We start from the raw sequence: 18,863 nt of genomic DNA on the forward strand, positions 1-18,863 counted from the left end.
CTCTGCCCCCATGTCTTCCGATCCCCGTTATCACTTCAGGACACATGGTTCACTCCCAACAGCCCACACCTGCCTGTTTGTCAGCGGGCTGCCCTCAGGCTGTTGGAACCTGCTCTGGCCACCTGCATGGAGGGCAGGCCAGTGCCGGGGAGGTTTCGTCCCTGAGCCCCTACAGGCAGCCCGACCAGTGACTCTGAGTGTGGAAGTAGAAATATCTCCTCCATCTCCAGAGCTCCTGCAGACTGAGCCACTTACCCTTCATGGCCTTTTGCTTGACATTGTATCCTTGCTTGGCCTCCTCTTTTCAGTCCCCTTCCCCTACTCCTGGGAAGATTTGGGAAAAAATCACCACTTTCACACAAATCCTTGTTTGCCGGGTCTGCTTTTGGGGAAAACATCTTAAGACACTGGGAAATGCTAAACATTAGGAGGTGTCTCCTAAGCTGTGTGACCCTGTCTTCCTGCAGAGCTGCCCTTGGGCCAAGGCAAGTCCTCCCGAGTTTCTAAGGAATTAGTCACAACAAGATAGCCTTCTAACTCAGGAAATCTGTGCTCCTTGTATTTGAACATGGCAAAGGCCAGCACCATGGGAACCCTGGATGGCCCCTGGCATGTAGTTCTCGGCTCTCAACTCAGGAAACTGTCTGAGCTGCTGCCTTCGGGACTGTGTACTCCCTCCAGGAACCTGCACAGGGAGGCCAAAAAAAAGCGCATAAAATTCATATTTCATTATTGTTATTCTTCTCTATTCCTGGAAACTCCAGTCATCCTGAAGCTGATTCTTTAGCGTCTCTCTTCCCATGAAATAGTGGACTGGTGAGGCAGGCACACAGGCGGCCAACAGGGCACATCCAAGATGCAGGTCTGGATTATTTGTCTAGACTTTATGATGTTTGTGGTATTTGCCAGCTTTTTAAGTTTTAGGATTTGTTGTGATTTTTTTTCTTATTTCAAATAAAATTTTCCTTCATACTTAATTTTGTATTCTTTTTTTTTTTTAAAGGGATCCCAAAATTATGTAAGCTTTAGGCAACAGAAGACCTCGGTAGGTTTTGAGCATCTGAGGACTGAGAGACTTTTTCACAGACTAGCTTCTGGCTCCATACTTTTCTTTTTAATATACAGGGTCTCACTCTGTCACCCAGGCTGGAGTGCAGTGGCACAAGCACAGCTCACTGCAGCCTCAACCTCCCAAGCTCAGGTGACAGGTGATCCTCCCACCTCAGCCTCATGAGTAGCTGGGATTACAGGTGCCTGCCACCATGCCCATCTAATTTTTATATTTTTTGTAAAGACAGGGTTTCACCATGTTGCCCAGGCTGGTCTCGAACCCCTGGGCTCAAGTGATCTGCCCACCTCAGCCTCCCAAAGTGCTGGGATTATAGGCGGGAGCCGCCACACCCCACCTGGCTCCATACATTTCAACTCTTGTTTTTCCTCTCCTGTCTTCATACTTCTGGTCCCAATGTGACAGCTGCTGATCCTGCACCTGCCACTGTGTCAGGTGAATCAGCACAGTGTATGGTGGAATTATTTCTGCAAGCCATTTATAATCAGGACAGCTAGCAATAAATATACTACATGACATAGACATATTACATACAACCCAACGGAGTGTTTTCCCAACATAACCTAATGAATATATTACAGAAGGCCCAACTGAGTATATTCCCAGCTCAAATTCCTTTAGTCATACTCCCAAATGCCACAGCCACCTCACCACAGCCTGATATGAAGGGAGGTGTGACAGATAAGAAATCAGGGTGGAGACTGACTACAGTTAAATTTTTTTGGGAGACAGGGTCTTGCTATGTTGCCCAGGCTGGAGTGTGGTGGCTATTCACAGGTGTGATCATAGTGCACTACTCTCTCAAACTCCTGGGCTCAATTGATCCACCTGCCTCAGCCTCCCAAGTGCTGAGACTACAGGTGCATACCACCACACCTAGCTATAGTTTTTTGTTTGTTTTTTGTTTTTACCTTAGCAAATACTATGACTTTGAAAAAAAATATGACCTTGGAAGGAACTCCTGTAGGTGAGCGGCCCTCAATGTAAGCCTCATTAGCTTCTCAGGAAACTGGCCTCTGGTAGCTGGACTTGCTGTGAGGCTTGGGCACATATTTTAAGGTCTGTAAGTTTTAGCCACATCCTGGGTGTGTGTGTAAGGGAGGAGGGTGGCTCAGAATTGTTCTGGGCTCTTCATTTCCTCAGTGCCCTTCAACCCTGAATCCATGTCAGGAAGACCCTGGCAAGACTGAGGAGGGAGAGCAAATGGTAACTATGGCCATAACTGACAGTGAGTTTGGCCCCTGAGGTTGGACTTAGTAGCAGGAGACATCAGTATTCCAAAAGCCCAATCACTCCTCTTCTTTTGCATTTTCCTTTAGTTTAGTCCTTTAATTTTTTAAACCAAAGTTTCTTCTGAAAAAAATTCTTGGTTTGTCTTTGCTGAATGGAAGAGCAAAGGAATTTAGCTATACCCAGGTCAGGCCAAGGTCAGTACCAGTGGACGTGGGAGAGGCAATGTTGGAATTAAGAGGATGTTTTGTGATTTACAAAACACTATTCACATCCATTGTCTCATTTAAGCTTTACGTGCCCTCTGTCGGGTACACTTGTACGTTGTTAGAATCACTATTTCCCAGTTAAAGTTAAGAGCGACTAAGCAATTTATGCAGAGTATACACCTAGGCAGTGGCAAGTCAGAAATTTGAACCCAGATCTTCCAAATTCAAATCCACAACATAACCAAAGACAACTGTGGATAGTGGTTTACTATTGCTAACTACTAATTTTTTTTTTACACTTAGTGTCAGACACAGTACCAGCACTTTTCATGAGTTCTATTTAATCCTCACATCCTCTGGCACGAGCCAGGTTTGAAGGATGGGGAGGTAGCAGGGAGGAAGGACGGGATGGGCCTCATTCCTTGCAGAGTGCACAGAACAAGTAAAGGAACAAAGGCAGGCACGAGCTGAGATGGTTCAGACCACGTTCACTGAGAGCTGGTGGTGCTTCACAGCCGCCGTCCTTGGGCCTCTGGCCTGGTCAGGTAAGCCTCCTAGAACCTTTCATCTTAGTAAAAATGGCTGTGCCCATGGAAAGTGGCCTCTGGCTCAGCCCTGGAAGCAACAGCTGGAAGAGGCCTGTGGCCTGTCACTATCCACACGGTTGCTTCTCTGCAAGAGAGGCCCGCCACGGTGAGCTGGTCTGTCCAACCAGCTCCTGAGTTACCAGTCAAGTGATGGGCTCGGCCTCAGCGCTCAGCTTTGAAGTTTAATGGGGATCCTGGTAGCCCACAGGTCTTGGCCAGATCTTGCCCTTTAGTAAGTGTCTTCTTCCACTTCCCATCAGGGGCCTGGAGCCTGGCCAACTCCCTGAGGCATCTCTCCCAGCTTATTTGGATTGAGGGATGGAGGGTGCCTCCTGCCCTGGAGAGGGAGGTGGAAAATGGAACCCGTACCCTGATTGGGAAACAGAAACCTCAGGAGGCACCAGGCAGCAGGACTGGACAAAGAAGTGTCGGCCAGACTGTCTCCCTGGGGTCCCAGAAGTCACAGACCTACACAATGTCTCCCTGGGTTGGAGGATGAACAGAACACTAACAACTCTCTTACCAGTGTTCTCCAGACTTGTCTGTCCTGCCCCTAACTCCACCTCCTTTGGGCTTGTGTGAGAAAACATGTCAGAGCCAATTTGACACCTACATTCATCCACTGGACATGTAATCCTGTGCAACTTACTTCTCTGTACTTCAGTTTCCTCATCTGTAAAATGGGAATAATGATTGTCTTCAGCTTATAGAATGATGTGAATATTAAATGAATTAACACAGACAAAGTGCTTAGAATAGGGCCTGGCACAGAGTAAGCATGTATTAGATGTTGGCTGCTATTATTATTATTATTACAAGAGTTCTGAGATTACTCCCTTAGGCCCCAGTATTTTCCTCTGGGGTGTTTTTTGTCACTTTCTGTCACTTAAAATGGATTGAGATTTTAGGGCAAACACTGGAGAAGCTTCTCAATTCCTCCTAGTGGGCCTGCTGAGGGTGCCGTGGCTGACTGTGGGCACCGGCTTGCTGCTCCTCTCCTGGCCGCCTCCAGTTCCAGGCTGCTTTTGCTGCTCTGACTCACTGGTCTGTTCGGAGTATCCACAGCTGCTAGCTGGAGAAGCGGTGTTAATACCTCATTAGCACCTTCGGCTGCTCCTTGTGGGCACTAATCACTTCAGCTTGCTGCCTCTGGAGTGACTCTGTGCTGCCTTTGAAAAGCAGGCCATGTGATGGCGCAGAGACTTCTCCAGCTGGTCCCAATTCCCTCCCTCAGATTGTTACTTTTACCCAGGAAGTGAAACAACTTACTGTTTACATTTTGTATACACACACACACACACACAAATATAAATTTTTTTAATAGATCAAATCCTTACTCCTTCATCAGGACCTGAAACTAAACCTGTAAGCAGCTTCTTCCAGAGCCTTCCTCTTCTTCCCCAGTCCACACCTGCAGACCTGCCCCTCACCCGTGCCACCCGCGGTTTGTACAGGAATCAGACAAGAAGGCAAGGGCCCGAATTGGAAGCAGATGTTTGGGACGATGAGTGAGGTTGGGGTGGAGACAATAGGAAGGATGTAGACCCAGCTAGAGCTGCTTGTTGCTCTGACATACCGCCAAGGCTCAGAAAAATAGAGTGACTGTTCCTGGTTAAATACCCAGCTGTTACTCGTGCCAAACTTTCCTGGGCCTCAATCCTCAGAGTCTCTGGCTCTGCTTCCAAAGTTCTCCATATCCTCGTGCCAACCACTATCTTGGCCCCTTCTTCCCACCATGCCAAGCCCCCAAGACCAGCCATACCCCTAAAAGTCAGGACTGGAGTTTTACTCACCCCGCCCCACAAAGCTAACCCACGATGCCATTTTTCTGAAGCCTAAACTCAAGATATGGTCTGACAAAAGAGGTTTTGCTGATTCTGGGTGTGAGTGTCTACTGGAAGACATGGCTTGGACGCCAAGACCACAGAGTTTTCAAGGTTTAGAGGGATAATAGGTCAGAATTGTTAAACCAGACCACTGTGGAGTATGCAGATGGATGGCTGTTGACTGCACCCACTTTAGAACATCTCCAGAGCTGCACACGAGCCTGCCAGGAGCCAACAGCACATTTGTCTACCCTGACTGTGACATAAAATGCTAGATCTATAGAACACCCAAGTTTAATTCCATTGTTTTGATTTTTCAAGGAGACACAAGTTGGCATCATCATGAACAAGGTTTCAGAGAAATCCCATTGGAAAGAGAGCCTAAATAACTGGTTTTCTAAAGGCGATGGCCTGACCCAACCCCTATCCAGCTGTGATCCCAGTCAGAAGCTTAGGACATCAACTTTAAGATCTGCCCAATGCCCAGGAGGAATAGATGTCAGCTGCTGTATACGACAGAGAGATAACCAGGGACTCTAGTTTCCTGGTTTAATATTAAGGGAAATTCCACTGAAGCTCAGTGTTTCCACCCATAGTGGTCACAACCAACCAATTTCATGGGTGTTCATAAAATTGATTTGCCTTTTCACGCCTCTGAGTTTATTGGAAATGGTATTCCTTTGACTTTCCTCTGCCACACTGATTATAACCATAGCACAAACCCTTTGATTGCTATTAGTGTTGGAGATACCTCCTTCTCCCCATCCACTCAAGATTCTAATTTCATTCACTGAGCTGCAGGCTATTGGCCAGTTCCCTATTGCCAAAGTCAACACTTCCGGTCTGCTTTGTCTGGGAGAGCAGATTAAAGGGAGAGTGGGCCCTAAGATTACCGAGTCCCCTTTCCCAGGCTGTCCCAGGACCTGCCCAAGTGATGGCCCATTTATGGCACAATAATGCGCTTGCTCCTTGGATCTCTTGGTTTGGAATCTATCTTTACAAGGGTTCTTTCTTCTCTGAAAATCAACAGGGAGAGAGTAACTTCCCTCTCTGTAGGAAGCTAGACTAATTTCACTTGTAGCAACAGCAACTCTATAATATAGAAAGTCTCCAAATACATAAAGAAATGCTCCCCACCAAGTAAACAGGAGAAACTATCGAAGGGGGGGACAGTGGTGATGGGTTTGGGTGCCCAAGCTTCAGGAGAAGGAAACTCTAAGGAAAATAGATTGTTTATATCTGTCTCCCAAGATTGTAAGCTTCTCAGAGGCCAGGATCACATTCTACCTTGTGTGTCCCTAGCTCCCCGCACAGTGCTTGATACATAGGAAACGTCTGCTGAAATGCAGAGCTGCACAGAACTCAAGAAAAAAAAAGGGAGGCTACAAACCCAGGGATGGAACAGAAATACCCGACTGGGAGGGGAGGAGGTTAGGAAATGAAATGACAACTTAGAGCAGGATTGGACGTAGGAGACCAAGCACAAAATGATGACACACACATAATCTTCCTCTTGCACAATAACACAACATTTTGTTTTCAACATAACATAAAAGCCATCAAAGGCTCTCTAGCTGGCTTGCAAATACTCTGATATCCCTGACTCTGCTAATGGGCAAACAGAGGAATGTCTTGGCAACTCCCTCAAGTGGGAGTTCTGAGGAGAGAGGAAACATTGTTGGTCTGTAGAAGACGGGAAGATTCAGAAAAACTCCTTTATGTGCAAATCCATAATGCAGGTGAAGTGGGGGGTTTCAGAAAGAGCGACTTCACTCAAGAGTTACAGAAACCCCTCACCCTGGAAAAGATACTATGCTTATGGTTTCAACAGAATAGTTTCATAGTATCTTCACAGTCTTGTTTAGGGTGTGTGTTGTCTCCCTTTAACTCTGGCATTCTTGAAAATGTTTGCTTCCTCAGTGAGATATCCACCAGGAATTTGGCCTTTGCCAAATGGTGCTATTTCATATGAGCAGAGTTTAGAGACAAAAGATTTATTCAAATAAGTCTTTTTCTGCAGACTTAATTACCAGAGATAAACATCAGGGTATTATGTAACATATCTGACTTCATTATTTCATTTGATACCTATTGAGTTTCCACCAAAGCAAGGATATTAAAATTTCAGGGCCTTTTTCCTCAGTTATATCCTCAAGGGTGTCTTGTATTCTTTATATAGAATTCACTTAAACTTGGAAGTCACTTTGCTCATTAGTTGGTAGTCTAAGGAACTTTCTACATGCAAAAGATTCTAAAGCCATTACTAATAGCTGTTATCTCTTAAAATCTCTCTACCCTGCATGAGTAGGGCCTTTTCCCATAAATCCCAAATCCCCAAGTGACTGATAGGTAAGCCAAGGTATAAAGTGTTAATCTGTCACACACAGCATCACCAAGTGAACAAGGCAGAGTCAGCGAGCACAGTGGCCCAGTGCCTGGGCTGTTTCTTAGTCTAAACTAATCTGCTAGAAACAAACCAGAAATGTGGAGTTTGGGCTTCGACACGAAACAGACCCATGTTCAAATACAGCTCTACCACTTGCCAGCTAAGAAACCTTGGCAGTTACTTATCCTCTGTGTGCCTCAACTGTGTCTTGTGTAAAATGGAGAAAACAAGACATACCTTGCAGGGTTGTTGTGAATGAGACAATAAATACTAAAGCTCCTAGCATATGGGAAGAGCTAAAAAAAAAAAAAAAAAAAAAAATGGTAGCTATTATCATGATTCAGTAATCAGGTGAATTAAAGGAAGTCAAGGTTCCTACCACATGACATAGGATTCAGATATAGCTCCCTCAAATACCTCTTCCGTCCTTACAGGATCACGCAAAGGAGGAAGTCTCTTCTGACTTGGTGTCTTCTTCATGAATGTTTGGGCTAGGTGTCTTGAGTACTCATTCTCTCTGGCCCGCCTGGACACGGCAAGGTGAAAAACAGAGTCACCACCCCCTGGGAATTTCCACACCAGTCATTGACTCTAGCACTCTCAACTGCCCCCAGACCCATACAGCCTCCTGCTACAGAAATTACCAGGGCCCTAAGTCACAGTCAGTATGGTAACACACATACTATATATAGGAAAACTTTTTTCCCAAGAACTCTTAAGTTATTGTCAATTTTCTTAATTGGTTAATAGCATCATTTTGCGGGTCAGGAAACTGATACTGAAAGAAGGTTGTCTTGCCCAAAGTTGAACCACGGGAGTTAAAAATAAAAATACGAACATTTGGCTGGGCCCCGTGGCTCATGCTTGTGATCCCAGCACTTTGGGAGGCTGAGGCAGGCGGAATACCTGAGGTCAGGAGTTCAAGACCAGTCTGGCCAACATGGTGAAACCCCGTCTCTACTAAAAACACAAAAATTAGCCAGACATGGTGGCACACACCTGTTATTCGGGAGGCTGAGGCAGGAGAATAGCTTGAACCTGGGAGGTGAAGGTTACGGTGAGCTCTGAGATCATCCCACTGCACTCGAGCCTGGGTGACCAAGTGAGACTGTCTCAAAAAAAACAAACAACAAAACAAAAAAACAAAAAAAATTCAAGCCCATCAATTCATGGTTTTCTATCCTTTGAGGGTCCCATTTTGCACACTTGATGCAAACGTGTCCAACGGTACCTTCTTCGAGAAAACACCCAGTGACACGAGATGCCTATCCTGCAAGGAGTGCTGGAGGCCCAGGGCCCCTAGAGTCAGAAACATAGGATACAAGTAAATTCCTGTCAACAGGATGGACCATCTGGTAGAGGACATAATGAGGTTTATAAAGAAGCCTCCTCTCCTACCTCCAAGACTGACTTCTTCCTAGAGTCATACCTAAAAGATGAACTCCTAAAACCTCACTTGGAAATTTGCCTGGTTTGCCAGGTGAACCTGGTCTCAGGCATTCACAGCCATCACAGACTACAAAAGCCATGGTGGCCTTCTTATTATTGGGTATGCCAGGGAAATAGCAACACAGGCCTCATCTGGATAAACTATCCATCATCTCCCTGAAGGGAGGCTACAAGGGGAACTAGATGGGGAGTCCCACTCTGTTCTTGCAAGGTGACTGGATGCTATGATTCTGTGCTGGTGTGTCTGATCCCTATCCCTAGAGGTACCAACATTGTCACTATCCCATGTTTAAGAAGCTGCTGCTGGCTAGTATTGACAAGTCAGGGCTATATCGACAGCCTGAACAACTTTGCTAAAGCCACCACTGATACCATATTGAAAAACCTACAGGTATCATTCCTTGACTTCTGGAAAGAGACTGTGTTCTCCACATCTCCTTCCAGGAATTACCCGCCCATCTTATAGAGACCACACCTGAATTCACTCCAGAGAACCAGGTCCCTGCTGTGGCTATCATAAAATGTCCTTATATAAGCAAAATTAAAGCAAACTAAATCCGGGAGGGGAAAAAAGGGATATTTATAACAAGGTATATCTGAACTCTAGGCAGCAGCACTCTATTGGATACAAACCAAGGTCAACATGACCTGCAGATCTCTAAATCCACCCTCCTGTACTCCAAATAAAAGCTAAAAAACAACAACAAAAAAAAAACTAGGCTCACCAATAACTTTGGGATAGCTGTTAGGTGGTGTGCAGACTCAGTATTCTGAGTTAGAAATACTAGCCTATTCCACAATTTTTGAGACATTTTAGTGCTGAGTCATTTTTAATACTACTACACATATATGATACTCAAGAATTTCCTGCTGACCAGCCTACAAAAACTGCTTAGGGTTTAGGGTATAAAAACAAAGGAGATCCAATTTGGAGTATCTGGAGGAAAAATCTTTACAGAAATAAGAGACTTTATAGTCTTAGAATAATTAATCAGATTCAGCATCAGGAATCCAGACTAGATTCTCACAGGGCAATTAGGGTCTCAGAAGACTTTTCAAACCAATTATGAGGTCTAGAAATTACTATGGAGAAACTGACCTTGGTTAGCTTCTTATCATGACACACGTGGGCTCTTTTTGCCCCTCTCCACTTTTTTTTTTTTTTTTTTTTTTTTTTGAGACAGAGTCTTGCTGTTGTCCAAGCTAGAGTGCAGTGGCGCGATCTCGGCTCACTGAAAGCTCCACCTCCCGGGTTCACGCCATTCTCCTGCCTCAGCCTCCCGAGTAGCTGGGACTACAGATGCCCGCCACCACGCCCATTTAATTTTTTGTATTTTTAGTACAGATGGGGTTTCACCGTGTTACCCAGGATGGTCTCGATCTCCTGACCTCGTCATCCGCCCGCCTCGGCCTCCCAAAGTGCTGGGATTACAGGCGTGAGCCACCACACCCAGCCACCCCTCCCCACTATTAACGTGAGGACAGGCTGTTTGAAAAGGGGCCTGGTGAAATAATGATCATAAGTCAGGACAGTAGTTACCTTTAGTGGGATGGGATGAGAGTGTGCTCTGCAGTGCTGCAATGTTTTATTTCTTGACCTGGATGGTGGCTATTTGTGCATTTCCTATTACTCATAAGTTACACATGTTAATACCTTTTTTATACATACTGCGTCTCAAAATAAAAGAAAAAAGGAATTTTAGTATCCTGTAATACTTTTACTATTCCACATTATCTGGAACTGGTTTATTATGCTTGAAGGTCTATGTGAAGCCAGAGTAGAGGGAAGGAGCCCTTAGGGTTCAAGCCACTTGCTGGAGAACCTCGCTGTGGTCCTGACAGCGAAAACTGGGGCTGGAGAGAGGTTTCAAAGCTCTATCTACAATAGCTCAGAGGCAATAGTGTACAAGAAGCTGAAGCTAGTATTTATGGAGTCATAAGAATGACTTGATGGGCTAAAATCACTCATTGGATCAATGTTCATAGTGACCTATTCAAAGCCACAACAGCAAGTGTATAAGATTCAGGACTATAAATAACCTTAAAATGTACAGTTAGAAGGACAGAATTTTAAGACCTTTTTTGTTTTTAAGAGACAGTGTCTTAGCCAGGCACGGTGGCTCATGCTAATCCCAGCACTTTAGAGGTGGGTGGATCACTTGAGCCCAGGAGTTCAAGATCAGCCTGGGAAACATGCCAAAACCCCACCTTTTCAAAAAAAAAGAGAAAGAGAGACAGTGTCTCGCTCTGTCACCCAGGCTAGAGCACAGTGACACAGGCATAGCTCACTGCAGCCTCGAACTCCTGGGTTCAAGTGACCCTCCTGCCTTGCAGTGTTCCAAAGTGCTGGGATTATACATATGAGCCACTGTGCCTGGCCCTTTAAGATATCTCATATCACTCAGGAGCTTGATGAGGTAAGAGGAGAATGCACTGTTTGGGGTGGGGGCAAGAATCTGTTTTGTTTTGTTTTTAAATTCAAAAGGGAATTTTTTTTAACATTTTCCAGATTGGGAACCAATATACAAGACATCATAATTACTTTCCCAAGAAAGTCAGGGTCCTTAATACTTCTCCTTCTAGGCCCAGATCAGAGGTCTGTTTTTTTTCTTCTCTTCCAAGCTTACCTTTGTAAGCTGAAAAGAATCGGTAAGACTTGCCACCAACAAACTTCTTAGGAGCAGTATTTTTGTTTGCCACTCCCAAACCCCTTGTGGGTGAGGGAGATGTTGGGAGACAAATGTGTGCTTAAATATGAAAATCAAAAGGCTATTTATCAAAGTGTTAACAGTGATTACCTCTGGATAGCAACTTACCTATTTCCCTTGTTCTTTTTCTTATTTCCAAATTTTCTATATTGAATTTCTAGATAGTAAAACAACAATGAATTAATGTTTAAAGACTGATTAACCGGTTCCTTCTTCAGAAACTGAGCATAAACACTTGTCCTCGTCTCCCCATGGCTGAGACAGTGGCCCTGCCTGGCACCATGGACAGCAATCAAGGAAGGGTGAAAGGGCAAGAGTGGGACAGGCCAGGACTCCAGGTGTACACTCTACCCCGAGCCGACCACTTCAGGAGGAATTCCTGGGGAAATGCAAAATCCTTTCCAAATCTTTTCCTTCCCCACCCTCCAGTCAAGCCATGAATCTCCATTTAAAGCAGCCACTCACTCCTTAGTTCTTTTAAACATTTATTTATCTACTGTACAAAATATTTACATCATCAGCTGCAACTGCCTGGCCCTTTCACCTGGCCTGACGAATCTGCAGCAGGGCTTGGTCTCTGCCAATTTTCCAGAAACATGCTGACACTCTCCTAGGTATTCACTCATGTCTGGTCTCCTTCAAAGACGCTAAAAGGCCAGAAGGGTAGCTGGCCCCCCAAGTACCTGGGTCACAAGGACATAAATAAAAGAACTGTCCAAAATAAGAAACACTAATAGAAAATTGCCCAAGAAATAACACTCTCTCATCTCTTTGACATATTGTACCTTTTCCCCACACTGGCTAGTATGAAAGCAGGATTAGAAAAAAAAAAAAAAAAAAAAAACAGTAAAAGAAAAGGCCCAAGAGAGCAAAGATACTTTTGAATAGAGTTCAGACAGAGAATAGAAAACCACAATAGTACCAAAGGGTTTTGTTTAACAAAGACTGGTGCCTAAGGACCACCACAGGGATGCAGCTTCCCTGGTTGGGTTGCAATGGTGCCTAAGATGCTCTGAAAAAGTGCTATGACTACAGCTTAAAATGACAGGTCTAGCCAAGACAATCAACTCAATCTCCAGGATCAGTCTCTGGAAGGCTGCCGGAGGGGAGAATTCAGAAAAGCGACTGCCAAAAACAGCAGAACCAGTCCACGTGCCCCCAGCTGGAAACCCCTTTCTGGGCCCAAGGGGCAGCATTATGTTTCCCAGGGTGGTGATAAACCTTCCTGTACATATCCCATGGGAAAACATTTGGGCAAGCAGCAGCACCTTGTCCTGGTCCCTGAGGAGAGCAGTGACCATGTGGCATGGAGGATCCTGGGGTATAGAGACCCTAATGCTGGATCCCGGACCCCAAGGATGAGTGAGGTCAGCACCCATGTGCCAAGAAAGGACAAATGATGACTGCGAAAGACTGAGGTCAGGCAGGAACTGTAGCAGCTCAGGAGGACTTGTTCCTCATGATCCCTGCGAACAGGAGGGCTCAGACATGCTTCCAGGAGGCCAAGGCATTGCCAAAGTCCTGCCTTGTCTCAGGACTCTGTGTACTTGCTGGTTTTGGCAATAAAGATGGCTTGTAATATTCTCAGAGTTGACTGCCCCATTGGGAATGGTAGCTTGCAGCAAAGCCTTCTTAAAAACACAAATTTGGGAAGTCAATGAGATTTTGAATCCTGAAATTATTTTCAATCAAACAGTAATGAAAAAGGATGTTGTCATCTTCCAAGATACAGCAGCAGGTACTCTTCAATCATCATTCAACAGTGAACCTAATAAGCTTCCTCCCTCCTTAGTTCTCCTTCCTGATAACTGATGGAGCAAAGGGGAGTACAGGGGTTGGCAGGTGTTTACTGTGTAACATACCACCTCCATGTTCGTCCCTAGTGTCCTGACGCCAAGGACCTGTGATAAGCATGTAAACTCCTAGTCCCTGTTCCTTTGTCTTAGTGCTGCCAGAGAACACCAAGCAGAGAGAATCAGGGATTGCTGGCATACTATTCTTACTGTTCTAATCTTTCGCTACAAAATTTTCTTCAGTAGAATGCTAAAGGATCCCCAGCTTTTAGCAGACTACATAATGGGGAAGTCAGTGGCCCAAGCCGGCCATACTTCAGTGCCAATAACAAACTCAGGGAAAAGCATCAGTAGTCTCCAAGCCAGCCATATGCCTAGGCATGCCCCACTCTGGAGGCTACAGCTCAGCTATCCTTCATATTCTTCAGTCTATCTGTTTTTCTCACTGGCTACAATTCAAGAAAAAGCTTAGAGAGTTCTTCTTTGTGGATTAATAATCATTTCCAGAAATGCCCAAAGGGAAAGTGCTTTTTCCAGTTCTGACACCATAAAAAAAGATTCTTTTTAGCAGTCCTTAGAGGCAGTCCAGTGCCATGGCCTATGCCTACCATTGTGCAGCGGGACTGCTCCTATGGGCCACCTCCTATCTGTCCCTCTCTCCTGGCTCCTGATGAGAAGAGGCAATCACCCCACCCATGAGAAGGACTCAAGTACCAGTCTGGTCAAGTAGTGAGGGCCAAAGAGGGTGTCTCCAAGGAGTATCAGCAGAGGGAGTTTTGGAGCACAGTGTGGATTTAACGGTCTCCACACCAGTTTCCCAACAGGGCTGAGCCCCATGTGCCATCTCCCTCAGCTACTGAGATCTTCAAAGGACCAAATAAATGACAGCAGCATGGTCCTCTTCTCATGACAGAATGAAGAGCTCAGCTTACATACCATGCCAAAGTGGCCTGTGGTGGATATGGGCAGGGAGCAGGTGAGGTAAAGACAAGGCTTGTAGGTGACAAAATCCTCCAGACACAGGGGAGCATGCGGCATCTTCTGGCTGATGGTTATGTGTGTTAGGATCAGTGGTTATGATGTCTGTAACTTGCGCCCAGAAGCTCCAGAGAGCATGGGAGCCAACTGGATGACAGGAGAGTGGTCAGAGCATGCCAAAGCCCTCACAACCCTCGCTGATGGCCAGCTGCAGCATCCTGTGCACCTCTTCATAGGAGTCATATGTAGGGAGGCACAGCTGGTTAAAACTGGAAGGGCAAGGGAGAAGTGATTAACTCATACCACCAAAAACACTGGGCATGCATCAGGCGGGCAGATACCTACCATGTGTGTGCAGTAGGCAGCGTGCTATGGGTCGGAGCGGCAATAATCTGAAATGAGGGACAGAGGGCGGCAAAGCCTCCAGGTGGTAGCTGAGAGGAGCCTGTTGTGAACTGAAGTAGCCGAGCCAACTCCTCCTGGGTCAGACTGGAAACCACAGTCCAAAACCACCTCATGACCTGGCAGGGAGAGCACAAGGCTGGGATCACACACGGTAAACAGCCTAGGATTAGATCCCTGGGGAAGGAACAAGATACACTAAAGTGGGGCTGTGCCCCAGTTACCGTTCTATGAGGACACAGGGTAGGAACAGTTTGACAAGCACTTCAAGAATTTACACTGTCACACGATTAGGAGGGTAGTCACTGACTGTTGGTTCTCTTTCTTCGCCATCTCCAATTTACTACTCCTGTGGCAGTCAGCATGACAGCCCTTAGGGATCAGGGCTCCCTTCTGCCTGGACAACCACCTATCTTTCCCCATGTATCATTTTTTTTTCCCAGAAAACATATCAACTGCTTTGACTCCCCTACTTTTTTCTTCTTTTCTTTTTTTTTTTTTGAGAAAGAGTCTCGCTCTGTCGCCCAGGCTGCAGTGCAGTGGCGTGATCTCAGCTCACTCCACCTCCTGGGTTCAAGCGATTCTCCTGCCTCAGCCTCTCGAGTAGCTGGGACTACAGGCATGTGCCACCATGCCCAGCTAATTTTTTTTTTTTTGTATTGTTAGTAGAGTCGGGCTTTCACCATGTGGCCAGGCTGGTCTCAAAACTCCTGACCTTGTGATCCGCCTGCCTCAGCCTCCCAAAGTGCTGGGATTACAGGCATGAGCCACTGCGCCCGGCCTCCTCTACTTTTTTCTTCTGAAACTTTTTCCTTATAACATGGCACAAATCCAACTGAAAGAAGTTTGGTCCATTTACCTTTTCTCTGAAATGCCATGAGCCACCAACAACTACTGCATGGGCTTTGAAGTCAGACACACTGATGTCTCCAGTCCCACACATCAGCAGCTGGAAAAAGATGGTAAGGTGTTACTATGACAGTCAGAGAGACAAAGACCCAATATAAGGTCAAAATTACCTAAGTTAACAGGCAAAATGTAGAAGAAAACATTACCAGGAAAAAGACAGAAGGTGAGGTCATAATGCCAGAATACTGCTTTAGGAAAATCAATTACATACAATAGGGCAATAGTTGCTAACCAGTGGGTAAAAAAAAGATTCACATGGCTTTTAAAATATATATTTATACAAGTGTTGGTGGCCCTACCTGGGACCTCTAAATCTGAATCTCTCGGAACAGGTTATGAGCTTATACAGGAAGAAAAAAAATTGCCCAGGTATTTCTTTCTTTTTTTTTTTTTTTTTGAGACGGAGTCTCACTGTCTCGGCTCACTGCAACCTCCACCTCTCCACCTTGCATGTTCAAGTGATTCTCCTGCCTCGGCCTCCTGAGTAGCTGGGATTACAGGCGAGGTATTTCTGATGAACACCCTAAGAACTGCTACTATGGATTATTTTTAATTGAAACAAAGGACAAAACACACACACACACAAACTAAGTGTTTCCTGACAGTCTGCTCTAAACTTAGCCTGGGAATATCAAGGAGAAAAGGCAAGCTGTTTCCCCAAAATCCCCAGCCCCATTTATGAATTTGTCAATGACCTTTCCTTTTTCTTAGGATGCATTCTTTTGTGGATTGAACTTTTACTACCTTCCCTTCAGCTCTGCCTCTACTTGATCAGATACATTTAAAAGTATGCCAAAAAATGAGAACATTAATGACATCAGAGCCTTAAACATCTTGTTAATGTCCTAATTTGGTTCAGGATCCAGCATGTTACTTAGCAGACTGCAAGTACTCATCCAATAGCTATAAAGAATAATACATTCTAACCAGAGACAAGAAGAGCCCAAACTAAGCCTGAGAAGCCTTGGCTCCTTCAAAAAGAACTTGCTAAGCTGACCAGGAACTAAGAGCAGGATGTGGAACAACTGTAAGAGACCATGTCCTTCTTTTCTATTTACTTCTACAAATTGTTACAAATGCTTTGCTTCAAAATGTAACAAAATTTACCAGTAGCTATTCCTCAGCCCAAAAAACAACAGTGCTAGGTAACAGGTTTATCAGAAACTTTAGGCTGAGCTGTGGAGAGTTCATTTTGTTTGGATTTCACATCTGAAGATATAAAACATGAAAATTACAGAAGATTTTGATTCTTGTTCTCAAATCTCCTTCAGTTAATAGAAATAAGAATTGGGCAAGACCACCTAAAATTACTTTTTCCCCCATTTTAAAAGAAAACCTTCCTCCCTAAAGAAACGTTTGCAGAAAGACACTCCTCATAGAAACTACGGGAATTTATAACTAGTAACTTGCACTGCACCATTTTGTACAGATGTCTCATCTGTGAGCAACAGGCCACAACAAATTGATGTTATTCTTTGCCCACACCTGATACGGACTTCAGTTCTGCATAGAATGGTATTTACCATCTTAGAGCCATTTTTTAGTTGTTACAGGATCTGAAATAAGAATGAATTTACTATATAAATAAAAATATATACTATATACTGTTTTGGTCTAATGCTTTTGAAATATGATCTCATCTTTTGGTTTGTTTCCTTCGCTTCATTAGAATGTAGCCCATGAGGGCTGGAACTTTGTCTTATTCGTTACTCTCTCTGCAGTGCCTCAGAAGGCACTCAATATATACCTGAAAAAATAAATTCTATTACTCCCTTAAATGTCATAGGATTTTATAGACTGTACATGATATTAACATTCTTTACCACTCAATGATTTTTTTTTTTTTTTTTTTTTTTTTTTTTGAGACAGAGTCTTACTCTGTTGCCCAGGCTGGAATGCAGTGGTGCGATCTCGGATCACTGCAACTTCCGCCTCCGGGGTTCAAGTAATTCTCATGCCTCAGCTTCCCAAGTAGCTGGGATTACAAGCGTGCATCACCACACCCAGCTAATTTTTGTATTTTCAGTAGAGACGGGGTTTCACCATGTTGGCCAGGCTGGTCTCGAACTCCTGACCTCAGGTGATCCACCCACCTCAACTTCCCAAAGTGCCAGGATTACAGAAGTGAGCCACCATGCCCGGCCTCAGTGATACTTGATAAATAAATGAGTATTAATTATTACTCTTCATAAATAATGAGCTACTTGCTACTTTCATTTATCCCTTAAGCTAATATCTCTGCACTCTTTGCTACTAATTTTCACATTCTAATTTTTTAAAGGCTGAAGGGTCAATGAATGGAGGAGCGACAAAAGTGAAACCACCTCTTGCATAAATGGCTTTCCAGCTGCATCTCATAAGAGAAGGTACACCAAGCTGGTTCCTGTAAGCTACAAAAATGCCAAGTTAAGAATGGGAGTCTGAATTGCAATCACTTACCTCAAGCTCATTCTCATCAAAAATAGCCAAAAGGTTCTCAGGGACCAATTCATTCAGGCCTGAAACAAAGTAGGCAAGTTAAAGTCATACCCACACTATGGATACAGGTATTTTAACTTCAAGGCCAAGAACAGACAGGATCCCACCTTTTAGGAAATGTTCCACCTCCTCTTTCACTTGACTGGCCAGCCGATATTGGGCCAGCAAATTTAAATAGAAGATTTTATTCGCATTGGTGACTGGAGTTTGAGCTCCACCTGTCATGAGTTCTACAACCTGTAACAGGCAGCAAAAGACAGACAAGGGAGAGGCTGTGGATGGAAATTTATGAGATGACATCTGCCTGGATGTTTTATAGACACAGCATTACTGACCTCCATCACTGTCAGTCACAAGTTTCTGCTGTGCATTCAGCTTTTCAACACACTTGGTTTAATTTAGTTCCTAAGCTTCAGGGTTCCTACCACTATTGCTGTATACTAGCTATTATTTCTGAAATGGGTGCCTGGGTAAGGTCTTCTCTGACTCAGTCAAGTAGTAGTGATGCAATAGGAAGATACTATGGCTCCTCGCTAGCAACGTTTTAATCTATGATCCAAAATGAAACCACTATTGACCTCTTCTCTAAGCAACTAAGAGTAAAGTCAGATAAGCAGTAAGGAAGTCTTTTTATGTCTCAGAAATTCCAAGATGGGAACAATTGTTCCCACACATTCTTTTATCTCTAATGTGAGTCAACAGAACAAGCCACAGTTTGATACTTGAAGATCCTGGATTCTAATCTCAGCCCTGATGCTAGCTTGCTACAGACCTTTGGTTAATTGCCCCTCCAGACCTTAGGGGAAATTATTTGGCCCGAACTTTCCTCTCTGCAAAGA

The 18,863-nt window shown here is 44.6% G+C and overlaps 1 protein-coding gene across 12 annotated transcripts in view; it reads right to left on the reverse strand.

Annotated features, from left to right (window-relative positions):
- Window positions 1-11,932: 11,932 nt before the first annotated feature.
- AREL1 (apoptosis resistant E3 ubiquitin protein ligase 1) overlaps window positions 11,933-18,863 on the reverse strand; it is a 51,759-nt gene continuing 44,828 nt past the window's right edge. For all 12 annotated transcript variants that reach the window (XM_055360931.2, XM_055360932.2, XM_055360935.2 and 9 more), the window contains 5 exons: window positions 18,132-18,261; window positions 17,986-18,044; window positions 15,497-15,586; window positions 14,581-14,756; window positions 11,933-14,504 (listed from right to left, as the gene is read on the reverse strand). In XM_055360931.2, the coding sequence (XP_055216906.1) occupies window positions 14,402-14,504; window positions 14,581-14,756; window positions 15,497-15,586; window positions 17,986-18,044; window positions 18,132-18,261 (558 nt within the window). In that variant the 3' untranslated portion in view covers window positions 11,933-14,401. The remainder of the gene's footprint in view (window positions 14,505-14,580; window positions 14,757-15,496; window positions 15,587-17,985; window positions 18,045-18,131; window positions 18,262-18,863) is intronic.

This window comes from Gorilla gorilla, chromosome 15, assembly GCF_029281585.2.
Source record: "Gorilla gorilla gorilla isolate KB3781 chromosome 15, NHGRI_mGorGor1-v2.1_pri, whole genome shotgun sequence".
Classification (NCBI taxonomy): domain Eukaryota; kingdom Metazoa; phylum Chordata; class Mammalia; order Primates; family Hominidae; genus Gorilla; species Gorilla gorilla.